This window comes from Wickerhamomyces ciferrii, contig 00231 (assembly GCF_000313485.1).
Source record: "Wickerhamomyces ciferrii WGS project CAIF00000000 data, strain NRRL Y-1031 F-60-10, contig 00231, whole genome shotgun sequence".
Taxonomy (NCBI): Eukaryota; Fungi; Ascomycota; class Saccharomycetes; order Phaffomycetales; family Wickerhamomycetaceae; genus Hansenula; species Hansenula ciferrii.
The window spans coordinates 23,034-44,179 of record NW_011887509.1 but is presented as its reverse complement, the minus strand read 5'-3'; the positions used below and the strand labels follow the sequence as shown (position 1 = coordinate 44,179).

The following is a 21,146-nucleotide window of genomic DNA, read 5'->3' as shown; positions in this document are numbered from 1 at the left end:
TTGATTTTATTTTATTTTACTAGTTGGTTATTGGAAGAAGAAGAAGAAGATGATGAATATGATGATCAAGGTAATGGAAGAAGATCAACTATAATCAACCTGCCATGCAGTAATTTATAATTAATTATAGTGGATATTCTAGATGGATTATATTGTGATGGGATATGATATAATATACTAATACAATATAATACACAGCTTGTCTCTCTTTAATATGTCTAGTGCAATAGTCTCTTATCTGATCGCGTTGGCGCGTTGGTTTCAATGTTTGATTTTAAGCTTATTGCTTGTTGCATATAACCGATACAACATAATACGAACAATCTATAATATAATGATTAAAACTAAATTGACTATATAATTCTATAATATTAATATCCTTTCTTCTACTGTCTTCTCTTATTGACTACGCCCTTATTAGGCTTATTACCTTATTATTTATTACCCATTACACAGCCAAATAAGTTGCATACTTTTCTCGATTTCAGCCTTCAGGCACACGACAATAATTTTCACTAAAACACCAAATCATGGTAAACAAATATAAACCATAAAGACAAAGATATAAAGAGATTCATAGATACTGCTAGAAATATCACTATTACTAAACCATCATCACAATCATTTGATTAGAACCAGACTGACTTTCATCATCATTGCTGCTTTACAAACCTCTCGCTTGGGTTTTAATTAACCGCTGCATATACAAAACAGATAATCAAATATAAAACTGAAAACTAGATCATATTCAAAAGTATTATATTATTGCTGCTCTTTGCTACTACTACTGCTACTAATGACTCTAAAAAGAATGTTCTTCAAGAAAACTAGACTAGTTATAGTTCTGCTACTCATAATATCTGCAAACCTAGGTTTATTATCAATATTAAAATATGATAAACAAAGAATAATTGCTTTAACAAGTTTAAAATCATATATTCAAACTCCAACTGATCTCAAGAATAAAAATTTAGACTTGAGTTTTGTTAGAGATAATAAATTAAGTACAAATATTTCAACAAATTATTTTATACCTGATTATTTATATAATGGTCAATCTAAAACTTATACTTTTGATCCAAGATTATCAATAGGTATATATTTAAATCATATAAATGAAAAATTTCAATCAAATAATGATTTATCCAAGATTAAATTACCATTTAGTTGGTATGATTGGACTGATTTAGGTTCAAGTTTAAATAAATTAATAAATTTACCTCAAAATTTTAAACCTGATTGTTCATATGTTTGTACAAATTATTTTAATAAAGAATTACAAAAAGAATTAGAAGAAAAAATTAAAGGAACATTTGTTGAACAATTTGAGGATGATCAACAACAACAACCAGAAAATGGTCCAAAAAAGAAACCAAGAAGAATTAAAAAAAGACCAACAAAACATCAATTACAAAAATATTCATATTGTAATGATGATAATTCTGAATTTCAACCAGGTTTTAGAATCTTTAAAAATCATTTAAAATCAAGACCTGATGTTAAGGCATTACAATCAAAATCTTTTCTTTATAGTGAAGCTCAATCTCCAATTTCTTTAACTTTTTTAACTCCAAATGGTAATTTACAATTTGAAACTTTATCAAATGAAGGAAAAACTGATAAACAAGAATTTGGCTTATTAAGAAACAAGATGATTCAAAATTATAAAAAATCATTCGTACAAAATCAACAGTCTACAGATCAAGATTCAAAAGATATATTCATTGATCCTAAAAATGAATTAAATTCAATGTTATCCACAATTGGTCCCAAGCTCCCTAATCATTCACCAAAATTACCATTAGATCAATTCACCCTAGAATTAAATCAATCACAATTCATATTTGATGCCCCAAATTATTTAAGAACCAATGACAAACCACAATCAAAACATCAAGAAATTTTCACAAATTCATTAAAATCATCCCTTCAAACAAAAGAATTATTTATTGAAAAATATTTCAGAGAAGTCCTGTTAAGTCGTACAACAAATCATTTACAAGGTGGTCATTTTGATTGGAGATTTTTTTCAGGTGATATAAATCAACATGATCGTTCAATAATTTTATCAAGATTATTACAAAATTGGTTTAAATTAACTTCTAACTCCGGGTTGATAAGTTGGTTAGCTCATGGTCAATTATTATCATATGATTTTAATGGATTAAATTTCCCTTGGGATGATGATTTAGATGTTCAAATGCCCTTTCAAGATTTTGCAAAATTTTCAGAATTATATAATGGAACTTTAGTTATAGAGGATCCAAATATTGGATTGGGGAGATATTTTATTGATGTTACAAATTCTTTAACTCATAGATTAAAAGGAAATAATAATAATCATATAGATGCAAGATTTATTGATGTTGATACTGGATTATTTATTGATATTACTGCTCTTGCGGTAAGTCCATCTGATTTACCAAGGAAATATGAAAATGATTATAAGAATTTAATGCAAAAAGGTGAAGAATTAAAACATGTTGATCCTAATGCATTTGATGGAATTTATGATGATCTTGATAAAGAAACAATGAGAGAATTAATTAAAGTTAATCCAGAATTATATAAACAATTAAGACAATTTCAAAGAGAATCTCAACGTTCCACTGGAAGATTAATCACAGGGAAAACATCTGAGGAAAAATATGATATTAATTATAAATTACAAATTTTTAATTGTCGTAATGATCATTTCATATCAATGAAAGATTTATCACCATTAAAAAGATCATTTCATGAAAAAATCCCCGTGTTTATACCAAATAATATTAGTTCTATATTATTAGATGAATATAAACAACAAAAAACTTTAACTAATGAATATCAAGGTTATCATTATTTACCACAATTAAGATTATGGATCCAATCAGGGAAGATTTCAAATATTGTAAGAGATGAAGATAAAAGAAGAGATAATAATTTAATTACAGAACAAGATGTTATTAAATTATTAGAACAAGATGATGAAATTTTATTTGAATATGCAAAAACTTGGGATATAACATTAATTAGAGAAAAAGAAAAAGAAATTTTAAGAGATCAAAGTTTGTCTTCAGTTGATAAAGATTATTATTTGGAAAGGTTAATTATGACAAGATCATTTCCAAGTATGAGAAAGGATTTTTTTATATCAAAATTAGAAGATGAAAATTTTATAAATCAAAAAATTAGATTTGATAAAGAATTATTACAAACAATTATGATTGAACAATTACATAAAGAATATCAAAATAAAGTTGATTATAATTCATTAGGATATGAAAAAACTTCAGAAACAGATACAAAGGTTATTGAATTTAATAAAATTGGTGAATCATATAAAACAATTTTGAAAAAAGTTCAAATTGAAAATTTTGAACCAGATGTTGAAATTAAAAAACAAGAATTAGAATCAAAATTAAAGAAATCAAATTCTGATTCAGAAAAATTTAAAATTAATGAAGAATTAACCAGATTATTAAAAAATGAAATTATTGAAAAATTTGATGAAGATTCTCCTAAACCAAAAATTTTAAATAAAGGTGAAGTCCCTGGTGTTATTGAAAGACCAAAACCAAAACCTATGGATGATGAAGATGATACGGGTGTTGTTCAAGGTGTTGAGCATCAAGATGGTAAAGTTCAAGAGGTTGATAAAGGTAAAGATAATAATGAAGGATTAAAAGATTTACCAAAAATTGAAATGGATCCAGAAAAAGAATTTGAAAGATTAGATAAATTCGAAAATCAAAGAAATAAAATAATTATGTAAATATATGTGTACTTTTAATTTTTTTATACATCAACTTCTCTATATAATAAACCTTCATTACCTTTCCCTAAACTTCCCAAGACATCAACACTTTTATTCTTCAAATCTATTGAATTATAACCAACTAAACCTTTACTACCATTAAATTGTACGATTGAACTAGTACCACCAAATAAAACATCATCTTCAATACCTGATCTATTACAAAATAATACTGTTGCCTTGGATTGAAACCATGATGATTTCATTATATGATTCATAAAGGGGAAAAATCTAAGGATCCAATAGTTTAAGTTATTAAAATCTGGGTTTTTTAATTCGGTAAATTCTTTTAGTTCTTCATAATCTGTAATTTGATTGTTTTGATCATCATTAATCTCATATTGTTGTTTTGTATTGGCAATTTGATCTTGGATTTTTTTGGATTCTTTTAATTTTTCCTCTTGGTTAAGTGAATCATTTATACTTGGACTTGTAGAATGTAACCAAGCCATTGGACATATAATTAATTTAACCTCTTCATCTAAACAATGATTTGAAAATTCAAATTTTTGGAAAGGTTCTTTAAATTTATAAGGATTTAAATCCATACAAATCCCAATACTTGTCTTGATACCATTTAATTCCAAAGTTTTAAAACCTTCACCTTCTTGAGCACCAAATGTTTCATCTGTATCATACAAGAATGATTTATTATAATTATGAATAATTTCTCCATGTGGATTAATCACAATAGCTGAATTAAATGTCTTTTTATTAGAAATTTGTGGATAACCAAGCACAGTAAAGCAATTTAATCTTTGTGAAGTTGATTGAGCCCATGTTATTGAAGGACCTGGGTTTTTCAAGTCTTCTAAATGTGATGATATTGCTTTTGGATTTGGGAAATTATAACCTGTGAATGCAAATTCTGGTAATATTAATAAATCTATTGGTTTAGAAGTTGGTAATTTTGATAGGATTGTGTTGGCTCTTTGAATGTTTTCTTCGATTTGATGGATTATTGGGTTTAATTGAAGGAGTGCTATTCTTAGTTTTGTCATTGTACTGGGTGGTGGTTTTGGTTACTATGAGATTTTGTGGTTTTGGTGAAGTTTTTGGTAGACCGATCTCTTTCAATTTAACTTTTTCGTGGTCTTTATCAACTACCATCAACACATACAAAAACAAACAAAACTCAAATATTTCATTCCAATCAGCTATATAGTTATACACAATGAATCACCATGGTAATTCAGTACCATCATAGTTTAAAAATTTACCATTTTGTTCTTTTTTCAAAGGTTCAAACACATTTTTAATCAAATTTTTAACACTTGTTTCTGGTGAAATATGATCTAATGGTAAAGTTTCTAATACTTGTTTCAATTCAGGTTTATATTCAACAAATTCATCTAAAATTGCTTTACAACTATCAGTATCAACAAGACCTGGATGAATTGCAACCACAGTGAATCCATCTGGTGATAATTCATGTGATAATGTGATTGAAACATGATTTAACGATGCTTTATTTTGACCATATGGACCTGAAGAAATTGAATTATTTTGACTTAGTGAACCTGCAATACTTGAAACTAAAATGATTTGTCTTGTTGGGTTGAGTAATAAGTATGGTTTAATTTGTTTTAAAACTTCAATTGGACCAAGAACATTAACAATATAATGATTAATCCAAATTTGTCTTTCTAATTCTAAGATTGCCTTTGATGAACCTTTACCTGAATATCCAGCATTTGCAATATAAACATCAATACCAGTTTCACCAACAATTGATTCAATTTGATCATCAATTGATTTGATTGAATTTGGATCACTAATTTCTAATTGAATGATATGTAATTGACCTTTATGTTTTTTGGATAATTCTTGTAATTCAATAGCTTTTGATGGATCACGAACAGTACCAATGACAACATTCGTTGAATCTAATTCAAGGTATTGTTTCACAATTTCGAATCCAATACCACGATTAACACCTGTGACGAAATAAGTTTTACCCATTATTGATTATACTAGCTTTTGATAGTCTTTAAGCATTACACTTGGGCCATATTCGACTACATTTCATCTACTTTATATACTTGATCATATATAACTCAAAGTCATGATATCAAGAAGTGTATACTTTGTTCTGACAAATCAACCTTGTTATTTATAAGCTCAAGTTATATATCCCTCAAAAATCCTTATGTGTTGAAGCATATCTATCATTTCTATTTCAATAGTTAACCAAATTGAGGTTTTTGATAAATTATAATCCGTCTTAAAAGCGTGGATGATGATAATTAGTAATTAAAGTACAACACTGCATAAAGGTTTCAATGAATTCTCGTGTTTTCAGATTATACGATCTTATATTAATGTTTATCAAAGGATCAAGGGTCTTTGTACGTTAGTTTATTGTGGACTTTCAACGATGCATAATTAGTAATCAGTGTAGTGGATATTATTATATCTTTATCTTTAACTCTAATTTTTCATGGATTGTTGATTACTAACGAAATATATACATGAATATGGTTTAATCTATATCCTACTTGCTAGTCAGCAGCTTCAATTGTTCAAAAATTTAAACAAAACATTAATATTAAAGAGTATAATATATAGTACATAAATATCATATAATTAAAACAAAAAAAAATAATCACCACAAATCAAAATTATAATAAAACCACAAAACATTGACATTCAACCACCATTAGTACTCAAAGAAAACACCTTATTTTGAAGATGAAGCTTTTTTCCAATGTTCAACTTCTCTATAAGCTCTTTCTAATTCAGCTTTTAATTTTTCATTTGAAGCAGTTAATTCAGCAATAGCTTGATCAGTTAATAATTTTTCTAAAGTCCATTTTTCAATATTATTATTTTCATTTTCTTTTAATCTTTTAATATATTCAATAGCTCTTTGTAAAATTTGTGATTTATTTGTATCTTGAGTTGGTAATAAAGTTGATAATTCTTTAATACCAGAATTTATATTTTCTCTTCTACGTCTTTCAACTTCTTTATGATTATCTTTTCTAATTCTATGCCATTCATCAGATCCTGCTAAAGGTTTTTCAGAACTTTGATGAAGTATTTGAGTAGTTGATTGTTCTGGTGATTGTTGACTTGTATTTGAACTTGGTGGAGATTGTTGAGTAACATTTGAAGATTGTTGTTGTTGTTGTTCATTATCTTCATCATTTGAATCTCTTTGATTTGTAGAATCATTTGATAATGCATTATAGTTTGTCAATTGTTCACTTAAACGAGCATGAGTACGTTCATCTCCATTATTACCGGTATTTGAATTATCATTATCACCATCATTATTATCATCATTAGCATTAACACCTTCATCATCTTTTTCTTGAGCAGAGGCATCATTATCATTTTTATCATTTTCATCATCTGCATTTTCATTAAAAGAAGTTGATTGATGAGATAATAATTCAGAATCTATAGCTATACTTGAATCTTTTGAAGTATCTTTATTTGAATTATTATTAGAATCACCATTTTTAGGAGAATCATATTTTAAAGCAGCTTCAGCAACAGATGTTTCCTTTTGAGCTTGTCTCTTGACATGAGAATGATCAATGTCTTCACCAGATCTTTTATTAACTTGCATTGTGTTTACACTTTGACTATTATTGATTATTTGTTTACCTTTTGGGAGGATTCAAAGTGTGATTAAAATCGTGATTTCCACGTGAATTTGATGAAAATTTTGACCTTTTATAAAAAAAAACAAAAAAAATTTAAAAAAAAAAAAAAAAATGAAATCCGGTTTGAAAAGTCAGGTGATGTTTTAGTCATGTGACTCAATTTTTGGTCGGAATTCGAGTGTGCAATTGTTTTTGTTGAACTGAAATCTGGTGATAATTAGAAAACAATTGAATTGGTGTTGAAGGTTTGGACAAGGTTGAATTCCAAGGATCTGTAATAAGGAGATAGTTCTGGTGTGTTATTTTTGTGCTGCTTCAGTGTTATTTGAAGAAATCTCCGTTTTAGCGCTATTCCAAAAGGTTCCATTTCAAGAGTTTAGTTGGACATATATCCATTAGCTGTTCGGTGTTCACTGTTCATTCAAAAGAAAAAAGGTTATACTTCAATTAATAAATCATGTCAAATAAAGCAGAAGATTCAGGTTCAAACTCACCAGCTCCTCAGAGTAACAAGAGAAAAGAAGATAAAGAAAAAGATAAGTATTCCAAAAGACAAAAAATTACACTGTCATGTACAGAATGTAGAAGACGTAAAATTAAATGTGATCATAAAAAACCAATTTGTGAAAATTGTATTAAAAAAAATTTACAAGATCAATGTACATATTCAACATCACCATGGATTCAAATTATTTCAAGTGAAAATCAAATTTATGAAGAAATTAAATCATTAAAGAAAGAAAATGATTTATTAATTAAAAATATTACATTATTAAAAGAACAATATGGAAAATTTAATGGTGAAGGTAATAATAATAATAATAGTGGTTCAAGTACAAATAATGGTCATAATTCAACACATGATGACCTAAGTGGTGGAAGTACTGCATCACCAAGTTCAAATAATCCATTAACTCCATCATCAACAACTTCAATTCAAGCAAATTCACAAGGTAATAAAGAAGATACTATTGCTAAACAATTATCAAATTTATTATTAAAATCTATTGTTTCTAGAATCCGTTCATTAGATGATTCTATAATTACAATTCCACCAAAATTTAATTCACCATTAACACCAATGTTAACATTAAAAATTAATAATGATAAAAAATATAAAGAAATTTTCTTAGATCAATTATTAATTAATTATTTACCATCATTTGAAATTATTGAATATCATATAAATTATTTTTTCAATTCAAATTTTTTTAAAAATTTACAAATTATATCACAATCACAAATTTTAAATTCATTTAACAAGATGTTTAATAAAATTGATAAAAAAATTCAAATTGACCCTAAGCGTGAAATTCAAGATTTTTTACAATTAGCTATAATTTTAACAATTTTAAAAATTACATCAGTTTATAAAGATACACCATTTACAGATCCAGAAAATAAATTAATATTATATATTGATGCATCATTAGGATTTGGTGAACTGATTACAAGATCTTCCATCCCGGCATTACAAGCTGTTATTTTGGTTAATTCATATAGATTATTTGTTCAAGATATGAATGAAATTGATCTTTATTTCTTGATTCAATTATGTCAAGATTTTGCAATTGCAATTGGATTACATAAAAATATTGATGTATTATATGAAGATAAAACTTTAGAAGAACGAGAAATGTTGAAAACAATCTGGAATTGTTTGAATGATACAAGATAAGAACAAGTTTTTTCTGTGTGTTTTTTGCTGAATGATATTTTTTAGTTCATACAACCATTTTATCATGTAGCTGTACGAGTTTCAATAAAGTCTGACCGGTCACATCAGAATCTTTTTGGATGGAAATTTTCAACATGACAGCTACAAAGATGTACAAAGATTTGAAATTCATGACTCATGAGCTTAACCTTTATTTTGTTCTTAATTATCAATTACATGCCATTGATCGATTTTGCCCAGTTAATTGATGACATATTATTAGACGCATGTTTTTTTTAAAAAGATTAATCCAATGATATCTTAGAGCTAGAAATATTGATCGATATTCACGACCAATTTCAAATATTCATGAATCATGATTCCTCGTTTAAGCATCTCTCGTTTATCGAATTTAAGCATCGCTCGTTCTTTTTTTCGTTTATAGATATTTTTAATGTAGGCACAAAAAGCCTGCGTCCTGCGATATTAGGTATAATTAACGATATGAGTCAGGACTCCATCATGAGTCAGTGGTAAATTGTACAAATTTATTTCAACGTCTGCGTTAAGAAGTTTGAACATATATAAATGAGCGACGTTCAGACTCCAAACTAGCTAAGTTTAACACCCGCTTAATTTTTAAAAAACTGGCCAATATATGAATGATTATACTTATCCAGCTTAATTAATTTTAATCAACATCATATTATAAGAATATAGTTAATAACTATATATAAATTGGATTTATATTTACATTATGAAAGAATTAGAGGTTTTGAGAAACTCACAACTGACAAAAATTTATACTAGTGGTCAAATTAAAGAAACAACTTTTGAAAATTTAAAATCGACAGCTTCAGCTATAGGTTCTGGATTTAATTTAAGACATGAAGGTAATTCCATTGAATTAGAAAATTATAGAAATAATGGTGATAGTACTCAAGAAGTTTCAAATTCAGATATTAGTATTGTTCATGAAGATTTAGAATTTCCTGAAGGTGGATTAAAAGCATATCTTGTTGTATTTGGTTCATTTATGGGATTGGTCCCGGTGTTTGGTCTTGTTAATTCTATTGGTGCTATTCAAGCTTATGTTGGTACTCATCAATTAGCTAATGTTTCTACTTCTTCTTTATCCTGGATTTTTTCAATTAATATATTTATTGCATATTTCTTTGGTATTTTTGCTGGTGTGTTCTTTGATAGAAATGGTACAAGAACTTTATTAATCTTGGGTTCTTTATTATTCACTGGTGGATTAATGGCAACAGGGAATTGTCAAACTGTTTATCAATTCGTTTTAGCTTTAGGTGTTGTTGTTGGATTAGGCTTGGGGATGTTGATTTCTCCATTAGTTGGTGTTGTATCTCATTATTTTAAGAAAAAAAGAGCTACTGCTGTTAGTATTGCTACAATTGGTGGTTCTGTTGGTGGGATAGTTATGCCTTTGATGCTTAGATCTTTATATTCAAAAGTTGGGTTTGCATGGGCTATGAGAATTTTAGCTTTTATGTGTATGGGATGTTTCTTATGTTCAATATTATTTGCAAAAGAAAGAATTTCTGCAAAAAAGGAATTAGAAAATGATCAAACTTTAAATGAAGACGTACGTCTTTCAGAAGATAATAATTCTTCTCTTAAAGATTTATTCAAAATTTATATATCTGATGTCTTGGATTATAAATCATTATTTGAAATTAAATTTTTATTTTGTGCATTAGCAATTGCACTTGTTGAATCTTCTTTAGTTGTATGTTCAGTTTATTTCCCCTCGTATGCAATCAAAAGAGGTTTTAAAGAAGAAACTTCATATTTATTAGTCACTATTGTCAATACAACAGGAATTTTAGGTCGTTATATTCCAGGTTATATAGCAGATAAATTCTTGGGAAGTTTTAATGTTGTTATATTAACAATTATCGGTACTGTCCTTGTTAGTTTTACAATGTGGTTACCATTTGGTCATAGTTTAAAAGTTCTTTATGCATATTCTGCATTGTATGGATTTTGTTCAGGTTCTGTATTATCATTATCACCAGTTTGTTGTGGACAAATTTCAAGAACTGATCAATTTGGGAAAAGATATAGTACAATGTATTTGATTGTTTCATTTACAATGCTTGCGGCTATTCCAATTGGTGGGGCAATCATTGGTAAAGGTTCTATTGTCAATTATAATAATTAAAATTTTATAATTTATTCATGTCTTTTGAATGTTGCAGGTATTCTTTGTTATTTAATTTCAAGATATGCTTGTGTTGGATTTAAATTGTGTAAATTTTAATATTTATCAACATTATAGCTTTAACAAGCTCTGCTAGATGTTATTAAGTATTAATATAAAATCATCAATTATATAGCTTAATTTAACAGAATTGTATTTGATTTTATCGATCGTATTGTTTCCCTTTTTACAGATGTTTGATGTTGATCCGCATTTTAAGCTAGTGTCGGGTATTTAAACCCTCACAATATCGGTTAAATAAATTAACTGGGAAAGACGTATTCAATAATTAGTTACAAATTTTAAATTCATTTACGTTCAAGATATTGTTTAATCTTAAAGATACTGTGTGTGTATATATCGGTTGATAATCCATTCAGAGACCCAAAAGATCCTAGATTATAATACTATATTATACTGATCCAATATCATATAAATATTAGCTGGTGATCACTTGGTGAACCATGCATATGATTACAAAATCTTCCATCAGGATCCCAGCATCGCAGGCTGTTATATATATTGGTCAATTATATATTATATATTATATCGATTATAATATATAATATTTTGTTCAAGATATCAACTTTATAATCAATTCTTGACTCAATTATGTCAAGATTCCATGCTTGATTTCAATTAATGTATTAATTGGATTACATAGAAGTATTGCAGATGTATTATATATGAAGATAATATTTAACACTAAATTAGAAGAATTACGAGAAATGTTGAGAACAATCTGAAATATTAATTGTGATCTGAATGATATAACAAGATAGAAATGCAAAGATTGTATGTATAATATATGGGGTGTTTTGGTTTAAATCAAAAATATAGTATGATATCCCATTCAACGCAACGGCTACCAAGGTCTCAAACAAAAGAACCAGTGCATTATAACCATTTCCATTTAATAACATGTCTTCTTTCATGAATCGTATAATTGTTCATTTTACCGTGAATTGTGCCATTCATTGATCAAATGCCGTGTATGCAATTGTATGGAGTTTTCCAAGCTTTCAATTTTTCTGTCATATCGGTAACGAAAACCCTTAAATATCATAAAATTATAAAGCTTAAAATATTCAATATTTAAGAGTCAAATCATCCGCCAATGAGTTCAATTAACTATCAACCATGTTTTCATATCAACTGGATCTAAATTCACGCGATGAAAGACGAAGTATTGAAATTCCCTCAACTGACAAAAGTTAAGAATGACTATAAAGAAACAACATTTGAAGGATTATCACCAAATGAATCAGCCGCTACAGGTTCTGGATTCACTCTGAGACGTGAAACTAGTGGTATTGAACTAGAAAATTTGAATAACAATGGTACACAAGAAGTTTCAAGCTCAGAAATTACTATTGTTCATGAAGATTTAGAATTCCCTGAAGGTGGATTGAAAGCATATCTTGTTGTATTTGGTTCTTTTATGGGATTAGTCCCTGTTTTTGGTCTTTTGAATTCAATAGGTGCTATTCAAGCTTATGTTGGTACTCATCAATTGGCTGATGTCTCATCATCTTCATTATCATGGATTTTTTCAATAAATTTGTTTATTGCATATTTTTTTGGTATATTTGCTGGTGTATTCTTTGATAGAAATGGTACAAGAACTTTATTAATCTTGGGTTCCCTATTATTCACTGGTGGATTAATGGCAACGGGGAATTGTCAAACTGTTTATCAATTTGTTTTGGCATTAGGTGTGGTTGTTGGATTAGGTTTAGGAATGTTGATTTCTCCATTAGTTGGTGTTGTATCTCATTACTTTAAGAAAAAAAGAGCTACTGCTGTTAGTATTGCTACAATTGGTGGTTCTGTTGGTGGAATTGTTATGCCGCTAATGCTCAGATCTTTATATCCAAAAGTTGGATTTGCATGGGCAATGAGAATTTTAGGATTTATGTGTATGGGATGCTTTTTATGTTCAATATTATTTGCAAGAGAAAGAATCTCCACAAAGAAGGAATTAGAAAAAGAGCAACAGGCAGACAACTCAGATCAAGTAACTAATACGCTAGAAGATAATAATAAACCACTATCTTCTAAAGATTTGTTCAAAATTTATATCTCTGATGTTCTGGATTATAAATCATTATTTGAAATTAAATTCATATTTTGTGCATTAGCAATAGCACTTGTTGAATCTTCATTAATTGTATGCTCAGTTTATTATCCATCATATGCAATCAAAAGAGGTTTTAAAGAAGAAACTTCATATCTATTAGTCACTGTGGTTAATACAACAAGTATCTTGGGTCGTTATATTCCTGGATATATAGCAGATAAATTCTTAGGAAGATTTAACGTTGCCATATTAACACTTGTGGGTACTGTCCTAGTAAGTTTCACAATGTGGTTACCATTTGGTTATAGTTTAAAAGTTCTTTATGCATATTCTGCATTGTATGGATTTTGTTCAGGTTCTGTATTATCATTATCACCAGTTTGTTGTGGACAAATCTCAAGAACTGATCAATTTGGGAAAAGGTATAGTACAATGTATTTAATTGTTTCATTTACAATGCTTACTGCTATACCAATTGGTGGTGCTATCATTGGTAAAGGTTCTATTGGGAATTATAATAATTTTATTATATATTCAGGTATGATGAATGTTGCAGGTATTCTTTGTTATTTGATATCAAGACATGCTTGTGTTGGTTTCAAGATGTGTAAATTTTAATAAATTAAAGCTATATATATACTTTAAATATAAGATCAATCAATGGCTTTAACGCTTTGTATTTTGTTTTATCGGTCCTATTGATTCCCTTTTATAGATGTTCATCCGCGTTTCGGTCGGCGGGTATTTGAAACGTCCACTTCGGTTAAATAAGTTTTGAAAAAATATATAAGTGAAATCATTCCCACCAAGTTAATACCGTTAATCTCATTCAACCGAAACTCAATAAAAGAATCAATCCATTGTGACGTTTATATGAGACCTTCTCCAATACTCTTTAGAGTCACAATCAAACAGAGGTATAACTTAGTACCCAGTATACCCAAACCTTCAATCACACCAATAGCATGTCAATGTTCATATCCAGAATCACATCCAATAAATTATGATAAACCATTATTAAATACTAAATCACCAACTTATAAACATGTTTTAATACCCACAACCATTCCAGCAACTGAATGGCCTTCAAAAGTTGAATTAATTCCAGGTTCATTACTTTCAGAATTCTCAAGTTCAAAAAAAACTGCATTAGATCCAATGTATCCAATTATGATTTCAAATATTCAAATTGATGATCCTAAAGGTGATGTACTTATATTTCCTGATAATAAATGGCATAAAATCACTCAAAACATTCCAGAATTCATGACACAAAATTTAACACCAACAAATACACCAGATCAAGGTTTATCAAATGAAAATCAATATATTTTCATATGTGGTCATGCTCAAAGAGATATACGATGTGGATTAATTGCACCAATTCTGAAAAAAGAATTTGAACATGTCTTGGGACATCATGGGTTATTATATAACAAGGAAACAAACCCTGGGGGTATTAAAGTTGGTATTGTATCACATATTGGTGGACATGCTTATGCTGGGAATGTTGTTTATTTCGATAAAGAAGGTCTTGGTGTTTGGTATGGTAGAGTTGAAGTTGATCATGTTGATCCAATTGTTAAACATACGATATTGGGTAATGAGATTTTTAAAGATTTGTTTAGAGGAAGGTATCAATAATTGTGAGAAGCTAGCTATCTTGTATATATATATGTATATAGTCATTACATGCAAAATTATTTATTAGTTATGATATAATACAGTTCTATTTATAAGTTAGATTAGATTGAAGTAAATCTAATTTCATCAATTTTTTTAGAAATTTCTCTTGGTGTTTTATCTAATTCATTTGAAATTTCAACTTTAGTTGATTCAGATAATGTATTAAATAATTCAATTAAATCACCATCAATAACATTTTTAACTGGTTGATAATAACCTCTATATTTTAAATTCATACGACCTAATAAATCAGGTTTATGCAATCTCATTTGTTTTTCTAAATTTATAAAAAATTTAATATCTGATTTTGTTAATAATGGGATTAATGCCCCTACTGTACCTTGTAATCCAGTATATATGATAAGATCTTTACCACCAATTGTAAATGAACCTTTTGCAAAAGAAGTTGGTATATCTTCAATGAAAAAATTACATAAATTCATTAATTTAAAAGGTGCACCATTTAAAAATTTATCCTTTGTAATTAAAAAAGTTGAATTTGTATCACTTATTTTTGAAGATTCTTCACTAGCTCTTAATATAAATAAATTCCCAAATTTATCACCACCAATAACTGTATTATAATCTAACATCTTTATACTTGTTATATGACGTGGTAAAATATCATCTGTAAAAGTTAAAAATTCATTACTTTTAGGTTTATAAACCAAGAAAGTTATTGATTCTCTAATATCCCCCACAACGACTCTATAACCTTGAGTTTCAATTTTAACAATTTTTGATATGGTATCAATCTTAGAATTTGCCTTGCTTAATAATTGTTTTAACCCCATATCAAATAAACGTAAATGATTTGAAATACCTATAAGAACTTTCCCTTGGAATTCTGTTATAGCATATGCAATATCTGAGATCTTGGTTATATGTATCAAGTTTAATTCTAAATCATATGTATTGATGAAGAATTCATTTGAACCATTATCATGTTTTTTAGAAATTGAAACTAACAAATATGAAGTTGATTTAGATTCAAATTTAACAATTGTGGAAGTTATAATAGTTTCTGATTCTGATAATTGTATAGATTTATTTAATTCTAATTCTTGATCAAATTTTTCAATAAACCCCAAAGATGATGAATTTTGTGTAATGAAAATATCTTGATTATTTTTCAATAAATTTTTTGGTGTTGTCTTTAATTGAATTGAATTTATATTAAAATCATTATCTAAATCATCAATTGTGAAAATTATTAAATTTTTTTTATAAACACCAACAATACCATCAATACAATCTTCACTATTAAACATAAATCCAAATTTTAATGGATTTATTAATAATGAATTAATCTTAAATGTTGAATTTTTAGTTTCATGAACAATCCATGTCTTATTAGAAAATGCTAATACAACATTAACACCAGATATTGAAATTTTACTTAATGAAACAGGTTTATTACCTAAATATTTAATTCTTGTATCAGATAATTGACCATTTTGTTCATCAATTAATGTACGTACATAAACCCCATTTTCTAATCCAATATTAACAAATAATTGATTATTCATAGATAATGTTAAGATATCAAAAGGAATTGAACTTAAAGCTTGTAATGATAATAATTCTAAAGTTGAACCCGGATCTGTTGATAATACTCTTATTGTAGAATCTTGACAACCAACAATTAAAAATGGAGATCTTAATCTACCTTCGGGTATATCACCTAATGATAATGAAACAATTCTTGAAGTTAATTCTTTACGTTCATTATATTCAATTAAACGATCTCTATCATCAACTTCAAAATAAACTAATTCATCATTTGATAAACCAATTGCAATTTGACGATTTGTTGTTGATGTTGTTAAGATCTTAATACCTGCAGGAGGTTGCCATTCATTAATTAATTCACCATTTTTAATGTTTCTAATCCCATTCGAATGGATTTGAACTAATGAATTTATACCAATTTGTTGTATACCAATAGTTTCTTCATTTAAAGCTAATCCAGAATCTGTAATTTCTTCAACATTTTCACCAATTGAAAGTACTAAAGTAGTATCCATAAATGATATAACTAAATATTTATCAAATTCATCATTTTTGTTTAATTTAGTTGTCCAAACTTTATTTGCAATCCCTGGTAAATCACTTTCAACAATTTCATTTATACTTAAACCATATTGTAAAATTTTTAAAGATGAAGAATCTTTAACACCTGATAATGAATAGATTTTGGTAAAAGCATCATCATTAACTAATTTAGAGTCGATTAAAGGATTCAATGAATCCAAAACATCAACTAATAATAAATTATCCAATTCTTCAGTTCTTTCAAATGTTAATTCTTCAATTGGTTCATCATTAGAAGAAATAAATGGTGATTCAGAACCTAATTTTTCAAATTGATAAAAAAATTTTGATCCATATTCACTATCACAATACAAAAACCCAGATCTTAAAATTATAATTGATGAAGCTAATGGAATTGTATCAAAATAACTTATAGTTATTGAACCTTCTTCTAATAATTCAATTTTAAATAAATCACCATGATTAGTTTGTACTATAAAGAAAAATTGATTCTTCATCTTATGAACAACACCAGCCACTATAAATGAATCCTGATTTGATGAATTTTCTAGTTTGGGTATATTTATAGAAACTTTATCACCAATTAAATTTCTATATGAAATTAAATTTTTAGAACATACTAAAACACCAGATGGTCCATCATTACCACCAGGAACTTGTAATAATAAATTCGAAGAATCATGAATTTTTTCAGTTTTCCTTCTAACTATATGATTTAAACCTAAATCTAATTCATAAAATGTTAAAAATCTTTCCACTTCAGTTAAATTTTCAATATATTCATAATTTGAATAATCAATTTCTATAGTGGCAAATACGGGGTTTTCATAACCAACATCTAAACCAATTGAAGTTAAAGTTAAAATCTTGGATCTATTTGCTTCTAAAGGTGAAGATATAGTTAAATTATTATCTAAATCTCTATTGAAAACATAACAAAGTTTATTCTTCTCTATTGCAGTAGCTAATATGGCTCTCCCCTTTGGATCTACTGCAAGATCTTGACCTGGTGATAATCTCCTTATACCAGATTTATGATAAGGTTCATTAAACAGTGTATTAAATTTCCCATTGTTTAAATCTAATTCTAATATTGAAAAATTACCAGAATCTGAAGTTATAGCTAAATAATCTTTTCCAGAACCTGCAATTTTAAAATTTTCCATAGATCTAATGATAGCAAATATTTGAACATTTAATAAATTAACCAATTTACCAGTTTCAACATTTGGTTTATAAACAATTAAAGAATTTGAAGTTGCAGTTATAATTTCTTGAGTTTTTTTACCACTAAAATTACCAACACATGATTTTAAAGAATTTGATTGTCTTTGAAGGGTTAGATTGTACAAGTGTAGTGGTGATTCAATAGACATTTCTTACTTTATGGCCTCAATAGATGTACTTTCACCAATATTAGTATCGACTTGACATAAAACTTCAAGATCATGTTTATATTACTGTTTAATAAAAACTAAAAACACCGGGTAACACATTATATTAAGTTTGATGGTATGTGCACTTTAGTCTCAAAGATTTCAAACCTAGTCTTTTGGAGTCTTCATTAGACCATTTTTAATAGACTATTGATCACCTAGTCCCTCAAATGACCCTCGTGTGGCCCCACATTCTTTTTTAATTTTTGCATTTTGTCGACAATAAAGTACGGAAAAAAAAAACAAATGGTATAAAATTAAAACAATTTCTCCATATTTCTCCATACTTTTTATATCAATTACTTTACTTTGTTAGTTATATAAGGTATTAGGATATTGATTCATAATGAGTGATCCAGCTGATGTTTTAGATGCTCAAGATGCAGTTTTTGAAATCTATGTTCGTATGAATGATGATTCAGAAAAAGATTATTGTTTTAATGTTACTATAAATGATTCATTTGATAAATTGTTGAAAATTTTTGATTCATTAAAAATTAGTCTTAGACCAAGTATTTTTTATAATCAAAGACCAATTGGTTTTAAAATTTCTAAATCACCTGGTTATTTAACTGATAATGGTGGTTTATTATTTGATAATAATGCTGATAAATTAACCCAGAATGTTAAATTATCTGATAAAATTAGTGATTATTGTTGGCCAGGTCAATTAGTTTTACCAATTTGGGAAGAGAATTATTTTTTGTCATATTCAATAATTTCATTGTTATTGGTTTGGTTATATACTGATTTACCAGATTTTATTAGTCCAACTCCTGGTATTTGTTTAACAAATCAATTGAGTAGATTTTTTGCAAATTTAGCACAACATTTTAATTATGATAAATTAGCTCAAGATTTATTTGCAGAAATTCAACCACATCAAAGTACAAAATTAATTCAAATTTTCTTTTTTATAATTCATATTGTTAAGATTGCATTTCTTTATTTTGCACTTTCATTAGGAATTTTCAATCCATATACTATTAATCCAATTAAAATGAGAAAAATTGTTGCACATGATAAATTAGATGAAGCTAAAAAATTAGAATTAATTGCATTAGGTTGGACAGGTACAAGAAGATCAACATTAGATGAATATAGAGAATTTTATAAAGATTTTAAAATTAAACAAGTTGGTGGAATTGTTAAAGCAAGTAAATTAGGATTATTTGAAAAATTAAGAGAACCTGGTGTTTTCTTAGATGATGGAGAAGGATTCCAATCTGATTTAAATAATACTACATCATTAAAAGATTTAGAATTAGATTCAAGTAAATTTATATTAAATTTTGATTGGTTTGCAATTATTGGTGAAAATTATGAATATTATTTAGATAATGAATCAAAAGATAAAGGTCAAGATGTTCGTAATTATAGAAGATATGGTCCATTAATTTCAAATGAACGTATTGAAAAAATTGTTCAAGGAAGAAAAGATAAAGGTAAAGAATTAAAGAAAGAGAAATGAAGTGTGTATAATAACAATAATTAACATTTAATAATAGTTTTCTACAGATGTGTAATGTAATTCCCATCATTCTTCGTATCTTTTATTGAATATACATTAAATGACATTATATGACATAAAAAAACACAAACAAAAATAATAATAATAAACGTCTCAATCATTATAAAAACTCAATAAATGTAAAACATTGGATGTAAACTTTGTAAACTTAACAAAAAACATAAATCAATTATGCATAAACCCATGATTATAAACTCATAGCGTCAAATCATACTCTTATAATTGGGGTGCCAATTCAATACTTCAATATAATATATAAAGCATGAATAATACCAGGAATAAAACCTAAAATTGTCAACAAGATATTAATTAATAATGAACTACCACAACCAACTTCTAAAAAGACACCTAATGGAGGGAAAATAACAGCTATAAAGTGTTAGTAGTGAACCGGTGGGTATAAAACATGAGTATAAAACATTGATATACATACCAGCAATGATTTTAAAGATATCTGTACAAGTGAATGCCATTTTGAATATAATAATTTGATTTGTATATGATTGTATGTAGTTGTAAGTGAGTTTTAATTTTTTTAATAACAGGAATTTCAGTGGTTTTATATACTTTTAGTAAATCAATAACGGTTGGGAATGATTGCTATACAATAGGGCAATTGGGCAATAAAGATGAAATTACATGACACAATCCTTGGAAATAATATCATACATTAAAGCAATAGTAAATTAATAACTAGTACATTATTATCATGTCATTATATTATATCATTGCCCTGCATTACGTATACTTTTATTAACTCTATAAATAAACAATATAGCCCTGTTTGAATAGTTGTTTAATACCTGAGCTAAAACAAGAATGGTAGGGGACGCGTGACACGTACTCAGCGGTTAATCAGTGAAATTTTAATTTCTGTATTTTTCATAGCAATTTAAATTTGATATTCAGGAACAAAAAACTAAAAGTAAATAGTATTTAATGATATTATGTCTCAATTGCACCACCTTTTGAATGTTTAAATAATTTTAATCCTGTCCATGAAATAACACACCATATCCATGCCATAACAGGGACTAATAAAACAGAATGAATATAATAATTATCCA

At 27.3% G+C, this 21,146-nt stretch overlaps 10 protein-coding genes across 10 annotated transcripts; 6 read left to right on the top strand and 4 right to left on the bottom strand.

The window, feature by feature from the left end:
- Positions 1-796: 796 nt before the first annotated feature.
- Positions 797-3,754, top strand: BN7_5754 (uncharacterized protein; the record flags this gene model as incomplete). The annotated part of the gene is made up of 1 exon (XM_011273694.1): positions 797-3,754. One exon carries the CDS (start codon positions 797-799, stop codon positions 3,752-3,754), a length of 2,958 nt encoding a protein of 985 aa, XP_011271996.1.
- A 23-nt stretch (positions 3,755-3,777) lies between these two features.
- NTA1 (amidase) lies at positions 3,778-4,797 on the bottom strand (the record flags this gene model as incomplete). Its single annotated transcript, XM_011273693.1, has 1 exon — positions 3,778-4,797. One exon carries the CDS (start codon positions 4,795-4,797, stop codon positions 3,778-3,780), a length of 1,020 nt encoding a protein of 339 aa, XP_011271995.1.
- Positions 4,798-4,975: 178 nt separating this feature from the next.
- BN7_5752 (SDR family oxidoreductase) lies at positions 4,976-5,758 on the bottom strand (the record flags this gene model as incomplete). The annotated part of the gene is made up of 1 exon (XM_011273692.1): positions 4,976-5,758. The coding sequence occupies one exon, from the start codon at positions 5,756-5,758 to the stop codon at positions 4,976-4,978; it is 783 nt and encodes a 260-aa protein (XP_011271994.1).
- A 718-nt stretch (positions 5,759-6,476) lies between these two features.
- CBF1 (Cbf1p) lies at positions 6,477-7,373 on the bottom strand (the record flags this gene model as incomplete). Its single annotated transcript, XM_011273691.1, has 1 exon — positions 6,477-7,373. The coding sequence occupies one exon, from the start codon at positions 7,371-7,373 to the stop codon at positions 6,477-6,479; it is 897 nt and encodes a 298-aa protein (XP_011271993.1).
- A 494-nt stretch (positions 7,374-7,867) lies between these two features.
- Positions 7,868-9,088, top strand: BN7_5750 (Zinc finger transcription factor YRR1; the record flags this gene model as incomplete). The annotated part of the gene is made up of 1 exon (XM_011273690.1): positions 7,868-9,088. One exon carries the CDS (start codon positions 7,868-7,870, stop codon positions 9,086-9,088), a length of 1,221 nt encoding a protein of 406 aa, XP_011271992.1.
- A 736-nt stretch (positions 9,089-9,824) lies between these two features.
- Positions 9,825-11,252, top strand: BN7_5749 (MCT family MFS transporter; the record flags this gene model as incomplete). Its single annotated transcript, XM_011273689.1, has 1 exon — positions 9,825-11,252. The coding sequence occupies one exon, from the start codon at positions 9,825-9,827 to the stop codon at positions 11,250-11,252; it is 1,428 nt and encodes a 475-aa protein (XP_011271991.1).
- A 1,213-nt stretch (positions 11,253-12,465) lies between these two features.
- BN7_5748 (MCT family MFS transporter) lies at positions 12,466-13,989 on the top strand (the record flags this gene model as incomplete). The annotated part of the gene is made up of 1 exon (XM_011273688.1): positions 12,466-13,989. The coding sequence occupies one exon, from the start codon at positions 12,466-12,468 to the stop codon at positions 13,987-13,989; it is 1,524 nt and encodes a 507-aa protein (XP_011271990.1).
- Positions 13,990-14,244: 255 nt separating this feature from the next.
- Positions 14,245-15,015, top strand: AIM32 (Aim32p; the record flags this gene model as incomplete). The annotated part of the gene is made up of 1 exon (XM_011273687.1): positions 14,245-15,015. The coding sequence occupies one exon, from the start codon at positions 14,245-14,247 to the stop codon at positions 15,013-15,015; it is 771 nt and encodes a 256-aa protein (XP_011271989.1).
- A 101-nt stretch (positions 15,016-15,116) lies between these two features.
- RSE1 (U2 snRNP complex subunit RSE1) lies at positions 15,117-18,488 on the bottom strand (the record flags this gene model as incomplete). The annotated part of the gene is made up of 1 exon (XM_011273686.1): positions 15,117-18,488. The coding sequence occupies one exon, from the start codon at positions 18,486-18,488 to the stop codon at positions 15,117-15,119; it is 3,372 nt and encodes a 1,123-aa protein (XP_011271988.1).
- A 406-nt stretch (positions 18,489-18,894) lies between these two features.
- On the top strand, positions 18,895-20,019 carry GSF2 (Gsf2p; the record flags this gene model as incomplete). The annotated part of the gene is made up of 1 exon (XM_011273685.1): positions 18,895-20,019. One exon carries the CDS (start codon positions 18,895-18,897, stop codon positions 20,017-20,019), a length of 1,125 nt encoding a protein of 374 aa, XP_011271987.1.
- Between the last annotated feature and the right edge of the window lie 1,127 nt (positions 20,020-21,146).